The sequence below is a fragment of the Gymnoscopelus braueri genome (assembly GCF_963280865.1).
Source record: "Gymnoscopelus braueri genome assembly, chromosome: 18".
NCBI classification, from domain to species: domain Eukaryota; kingdom Metazoa; phylum Chordata; class Actinopteri; order Myctophiformes; family Myctophidae; genus Gymnoscopelus; species Gymnoscopelus braueri.
This window is the reverse complement of record NC_137618.1, coordinates 9,215,500-9,222,999: the sequence shown is the minus strand read 5'-3', so window position 1 is coordinate 9,222,999 and position 7,500 is coordinate 9,215,500. Positions and strand designations below refer to the sequence as shown.

The following is a 7,500-nucleotide window of genomic DNA, read 5'->3' as shown; positions in this document are numbered from 1 at the left end:
CCTCATTTACTTACATTGTATGCTGAAACAGCTCTCAAAGTCACTCTTTTAGCACATAAACGAACACAAACAAAGCATATTCAGACAATATAAATCATCACAAACCCAGTACTGTTTGTTTTTTTAATAAAAATGTTAACTTCATGTTGATTTTACTATTTGAAGATCCGGATCCGGATCCACAGATCCAGTCCGGGTTTTCTTCCAAATAAAAATGGCAAAATCAACAGGAAGTTGACATTTTTATTAAAAAAACAAACAGTACTGGGTTTGGTGATGTTCTATATTGTCTGAATTAACTTGATTTGCGTTCGTTTATGTGCTATAAGAGTGACTTTTAATTTGTAATTCAAATGTTTATTTGTTTTTTAATATGATACAAAATGTAACTCCATTGGTACAAATCAGCATACAGCATAAAACAACAATACAGCCATTCCAAAAAATAAAATACAAAATAATAACAAAATACAAAATAAATGCTGTCCCAATATCAGAGAAGGTTCATATATATCCAAAATCTGTCCCATGTGTCCTTCATCTTTTTTTCTCCATTCACTCTACCCAACATATATTCGTATGATGTAATCTTAATCATTTCCTCATTCCATTCTTTAAGCCCAGGTGTCCTAGGGGTCTTCCAATTCCGCAGCAGTATTCTGGCAGCTGTAACAAGTCCAACTTTCACAATAGTGAATTCGTTGTTATTTATCCCAGGAACCGCTGCCCTGTCCCCCAATAGGCAGAGCCGCGGTTGTGGGGATAGAGTGAGTCCCACCCATTTCTCCAAATATTTTAAAACTGTACACCAGAATGGATACACCATGCGGTAGGGGTGTGCCGATACACTAATTTCACCAAACGATACGATACGATATTTGGCTCACAACTTCGATACGATTTCGATACGATACGCACTTTTTCATTATGAAAAATATATGGGGGAGAAAAAAAGCAAATGCAAACAAATAATTCTGTTTTTGCATTATTCAGACATGCGAACTTGTAGCTTTTCAGCTACAATAGCCGTTTTGAATCCAAATAGGGCAATAGTGTGACACCTGACCCGAAAAAATAACAACTTGTTGTCACCCTTTTCACCCCGGGGCTGTTTTTGCATGCCTGATTATTATTATTGTAAAAAAAAAAAAAAAAAAAAAAAAAAAAAAATTATCGTCACGAAAACGTATCGCGATATATCGCGGGACGATATATCGGCACACCCCTACCATGCGGCAATCCCATATCATATGCATATACGTGCCAACCTCTTCATTACATTTCCAACATGTATTGTTATCTGCTATTCCCATTTTAAGTAATCTAGTCGGTGTAAAATAATATCTATGAATTATTTTATACTGGATAAATTTCCCTCTTGCTTCTCTGATCCCACTTCCTACATTTGCTATAATTCTCTTCCAATGATCGTCTTCAATATCAATACCCAAATCCTTCTGCCAAATCAGTTTGAGACCGTCACATGTATCCCCCAGCAGTTGTTTTGACATTTTATAAAAAACAGATGCAGTATGACATTCATGTGGCAATTCTAAATATCTAGCAAGTGAATTTTCACCAGCATCGAATGTACTACCGAGACAGTGTCTCATTTGTAAATATTTCCAGAATGTACCATCATTTCCAAGGTCATATTTCTCTTTTAAATTTGAATAAGTTATAAAATCCCCATTCTCAAATAATTCACCAATAGTATTAACCCCTGCTGTCTGCCATTTTTTCCAATGTATCTTTAAGAGTGACTTTGAGAGCTGTTTCAGCGTACTATGTCAGTCAATGAGGAGCATATTTTGAATTATCAATTTCTAATCACTGGAGCAATTATTTTTGTTTTCTTGTCCACCTGAGTTACATCATGGCAAGGTAAATACACAACCCAAACCTCTACCAAAGTGGTCTTTCCCTTTAAATAGACATATATTCTATCAATTAGATTAATTATAAGTAATCTACCACCAGTGAATTATGCATGAATTTACATATCACCAATGAATGGATATTAATTCATGAAACCACATGTGCAGATTTAACAGACATCTAGATTACATACTAGCCAACTATAACAGACTAGCCATCTATCTAAGAGTAGTGCTGTAGTAGTGGACCAGCAGTTATATTTGTGACTGGAGTATACGATCACCCCCACTGTCACGCTGTGACCCTGAGCATATGGAGCCTGCCCTAGGCTTATGGACAGATTGTGTGTGTGTGTGTGTGTGTGTGTGTGTGTGTGTGTGTGTGTGTGTGTGTGTGTGCGTGTGCGTGTGCGTGTGTGCGTGTGTGTGCATCATGCACACACTGCAGTTCAGTCAGTGTTTTCTATCATTTTTACTTATTTTTATTTTACCTTTCATTTTCACCAGGAAGTCTCCTTGAGATCAGACATTTATTTTACCACAGAAACCTGGCCACGGTGGCAGCGAACACAAATCACAGCACATTAAAACACATCAAGTTACATAACTGCATTGATATAAGCCTGTCACACTTATTAATGACATAATCGTCTGATCGCAAATACTTGAGATAATCACAATTATTTTTGCATGATCGTCATAAACGTTTCCATGTTGAAAAATATTCGTACATTTTCAAACATGTTCCAAATCATGACACGTTGTGAGCTTTATACTTTATATATTTAAGTTATTTGTCATATCTGCCCTGTCCAATTTCTTTTTACAAAGACTAAAAGGCAAACAAATGTAATTTTGTATTCATATGTTCCAATGGTCAAAAGCACAATTAAATTGTTAAGCGCAATTATCTGTATGGAAATTAATTGTCAAGTAAAATGTCATGATCGTGACAGCCCTACATTAATAACAACATTAATCCATTGACCAACATAAATAGTAACAGCTAATATTGAGACCTGACTGGCTAATGGCTGATTAGACGCCCAATCCCCTCAGTTCATAGTCAGCAGACACACACACGCACATGCACAGCATGAGGGCTGTCACAATCCTGACATTTTACTTGTCAACTAATTGTCATACAAATAATGTGTATTTCAAAATCAAAGATAAAAACACAGAGAGGAGATCTGTGGATAAATCAACTTAACCCATTAAGACCTGGAACTGTGTCATTTTTAGATTTGAGCTAAAAAGCATTATTTTACACTTTGGGCTATTCAAAAATAGCAGATCTACAAGCTCATAGTGCGGCACCGAGTGCCGCGCTACGAGCTTGTAGATCTGCTATTTTTGAAAAATCGTGAAAATGTGTGCAAATCTTTGAATATATATATTTTTAAAGCGAATTTTTTTTACTCAAATCTTTGCTTCTGGGGGGTCCCTGGAACAATATATTTTGATGGGGGTCCGCGGCCAAATACATATCATTTTGGGGGTCTTTGACATGAAAAAGATTGAGCACCACTGATATAGAAACATACGTTTTTCAGAAAACTGTTGAGATTTAGGAGACATGTAGAATCGGCTTCAGGTCGGACACCAGGGGGGGCACACAATCAAATGCATGTATGTAATGTGCGGAATGCAGAATGAAACACCTTGAACATCAACATTGCGTGCCAGCTTGCCACACCATGGACACAGCGGGTGGAGCACTCTCTCGAGGCAACCACATAGCAAATTGTCACTTGCCAACAAGCCACAGCAAGTCAAGCCTGTTGACACAAAACAGAAAACCTGTCCTTGGCAGTCACAACTGCCAAGGACAGCCCACATCACCCTACTAGTGCATGCATCGACTGGTACTGTAGATGTTTCAGCACCACCGCCGATGGACAGCGACAGGCCGTGCTCGCTCTGTGACCCAGCGTCAAGTTTTACATTTGTTGAATTATTTTTTTTACTTTTATTTTGTTTTGACTTTATTTCATGTTGTGAGATTTCATAGGCATAGTTTCGTTTTTATCTGTTTTTAAAGTAAAAAAAAAAGATTGTGCAATTAAAACATCTTAAATAAAAGTATTCACAGTTGAAACTTGGCACAGTTAAACAAATGGAAGATAGAATTCAAATACAACCGAAATATAGGCTTACCATATGTATGATGTATGACTAAAACTAAGGACATTTTCTTGGTTTTAGTTAGCTTTGTAAGCACACAATAAAGTTAGTTATTGTTTTTTTTTGTAAAGCCTTGTTCCCTCCCCCCATGTTTTAGTTATTTCATTAGTTTGAGTGAAGTATAATAACCTTGTCTTTTTTCCATAAAATACCCAAGAGAGGAATGCAGAGCAGCCGCCTGACTGTCTCAGTCTCCACGGAGGCCATTACCAACAGTACAGCCACAGATGAAAAGAGTTGTGAGCTTGTAGATCGGCTATTCTTGGCGAGGATATTTGGTGTAGTTGTAACTCAAGTCCAGCTCTCTAAGATAAAGGTTCCCAAACTTTACATTTAGTTTGACTCAGTTCCACAGATAAATCTCACAACGCCTCTCACTGCGAGACCGGCTATTTTCACAATGTTTGCAGCTTTCTTACGTAATATTTGACAATTTGGCCAATTTGGTTTTAAAAAGGTCTTAAAAGTCATTCAATTGTAACTTTAGAAATGTGCAGATACTTTGTATACACTTATACTGTATGTTGGTTTGTTTACTGTTGAGTGAGAAAACAATGTTGCACATTAAGCTAATCCTCCGGGACCCCCCAAAATAATTTGGGGACCCCCCAGGGGGTCCTGACCCCCAGTTTGGGAACCACTGCTCTAAGACTACTGGGTTTTAAGTGGTTTATGTGCTTGGACGCCGAAAAAAAAACAGTGCTAACTAACCTACGTACACTTAAGCCTACTATTTTGAAATCCAATCCTAATACCGTCCCTTCTTTTAGTTTTTACCCTTTCAATCCGCCCATTCAATGGCAGGAAGTATAGAGGCGAAGGCCATCAACATGCCATTCCAATTTGGGTTGTGTCTTGTGTGTGTGTTTGTGTGTGTCTGTCACATGCGCACACACGCACGCGCACGCGCACACGCACACGCACACGCACACGCACACACACAGAGCTCAATATTTCTGTCCTAACACTTAGACAGATGGTGAGAGGTTGAGAGCTGGTGTATGTGTGTGTGTGCGTGCATGTGTGCGAGCGCGCGTGCGTGTGTGCGTACGTACGTAAGTACGTGCGTGTGCGTGTGTGTGTGTGTGTGTGTGTGTGGATAGAAAGATGAAACAGAGACAGAAATTGAGAGCAGATAACAGGAAAGAGAGAGGAGAGGATATTGTAGTGAAACAGAAGGTTGGACGAGCAGAGAGCTTGGACAGGTTTGAGTAGACAGATGGTGGCAGGGGGGGGGGAGAGGAGAGATGAGGGTAGGAGAGTATCTCAGTACCGGGAAAATTAAATTAACGTGAGACCAGGAGGAGGACAGGAGAGAGACGTTTATCTTTACAATGTTCCCTTCATCTCAGAAGTACTTGAAAGAGTTATCCAACTTGGTACCTCCTGTCTATCCACTATAAAAAGTGCTTCAAAAAAATAGCAAAATTAGCAATACCCACAAAGTACTCATACACCGCTATTTTATCCAATAGCGGTGGTAAACCGCTATTGGTGGTTTTTAAATGTGCTGGGATTTTGTCAAGGCAAATGTAAACAATGTTGTACTACTGGGGTACTACTGGGATACACTTGGGTTTCATTCTGAGAGCCTGCTGCCAGTGCTGCCTTACTTTGCGCTGAATCTAGATCATCATCACTCAAGTTACACAGCATTACAATATGGTACCTATTCAGTACTATTCTACTATACGGTATCGGTGGTATAGAGGGCATAGCAGTGGCCTCCATTTTGTGGTGCCACAAAATGTAAAACCCATACATTTTCCCCATAGAGATTTCCGAAAAATATTTATATCAATTATTTAAGCCTGCACCAAGCCATCCAGGGTCTTGGTGAATCATGACCATAAAACATTTGATTCTGTGTGAAAAAATATTTGAAAACCGCAAACAACAACGGTGTTCATTAAATATAATATATAATATAATTCAATATTCTTTTCTTTTTCTTTTTTACACAGAATCAAATGTTTTATGGTCATGATTCACCAGGAAACTGGATGGCTTGGTTCCAGGCTTAAAATAATTGATGTAAATTTTTTCGGAAATCTCTATGGGAAAAATGTATGGGTTTTCTATCAGTGGCACCACAAAATGTCCGCCACTGCTATGCCCTATGGATGTGGTGGTACTAGTATGTTACTGGTTCTTGGTACTCAACCAGAGGCGTACGGTCATTGGGGCCAACGAGGCCATGGCCCGGTCTGTGTAAACCCAGATCCGCCAGGGGGAAACAACAAAAAATCAACATAACAACATTAGCAGCCCCTCACCCTATAAGTCGCCTTTGTTTTCAAATGGGGCTCATTTGCATTCGGCCGAATTGTTAATGAGTGGCCATTAGAAAACCAGTTTCGCCGTCAAACAGGTTCTCCATTGCGCAGAGACGGGCACCTCTTTCCATTCAGAAATGTAATAGAAGAAGAACCGTCGTCCCAAAACACCCTGCCCCGGGTCTAAACCGGCGGCCTCGGTCTGCGGAAAAAAGTGGGGCAGTGTGTTTTGGGACGAGCGTTCCGTTTTCCACCCGGAATGGCTCGGTAATTCTCAATAGACTTATCAGCCGTTGTTGCGCGAAACCCCCCTCCCCCCGCGTTAAGATTCTGGCCCGGTCAAAGGTAGAATTCACCATACGCCAGTGTACTCAACCCTGCCAATGGTGCAATGAACCACAGTGGAAACAAGCCCCTATGGGGCTTTTTGTGTTATCCTTTTAGCACAGTGTTTGATTGGACTACATGTACTGTGAACAAACTTGTTAATAAAGTATTCAATCAATCAATCAATCAAAACTCTCTCTCTCTCTCTCTCTCTCTCTCTCTCTCTCTCTCTCTCTCTCTCTCCCTCTCTCTCTCTCTCTTGTAGTTCAGGTCAGTGAGTGTCAGTGGACCAGCGTTTTGCTGTGTGACGTTTTCGCGGTGAAGGTGAAGCGGCGTCGCAGCGCCGGCCAGCAGACAGGGGGCGCTGTCCTGGGAGTGACGCTGTTCTACAGCCGGCCCGTCCTTCCAGGACGGCGGCTGACGGACGACAAGCTGCACCTCCACAACTCCTCCGTACAACACTGTGACGTCTGGTTCAAAACCATCAAACACATACTGAGTGGTAAGGCAATACACGCACGCACGCACACACACACACACACACATACATCAAAAGCTTATCCTATTGAATTAAATCCAGTTTGAGAAACTGAACAAAAATACTTGGGCATTTCTCTGTACTGAGCCTCCTCATCCACTGGTGGCAGTGGCTGCAGGAGGAGGTACTGTATAACGGCCACTTATTTGGGATTTAGCCCTTAACCGTTCAATCCGGGAACACATCTGTGTTATTTTAGATTTTACAGCTATAACCATTATTCTATACTTTGGCTATTCAAAAATATAAAATAATAGCGTGGCACAAGTGCTTGTAGATCTGCTATTATTATTTT

The 7,500-nt window shown here is 40.2% G+C and overlaps 1 protein-coding gene across 1 annotated transcript in view; it reads left to right on the top strand.

Annotated features, from left to right (window-relative positions):
- The window catches only part of cerkl (CERK like autophagy regulator), a gene marked incomplete at its 5' end in the record, with an annotated part of 43,350 nt that overhangs the window by 8,553 nt on the left and 27,297 nt on the right, over window positions 1-7,500 (top strand). Inside the window, one exon of the mRNA XM_080457260.1 lies at window positions 6,933-7,169. Coding sequence (XP_080313386.1) covers window positions 6,933-7,169 — 237 coding nt within the window. The remainder of the gene's footprint in view (window positions 1-6,932; window positions 7,170-7,500) is intronic.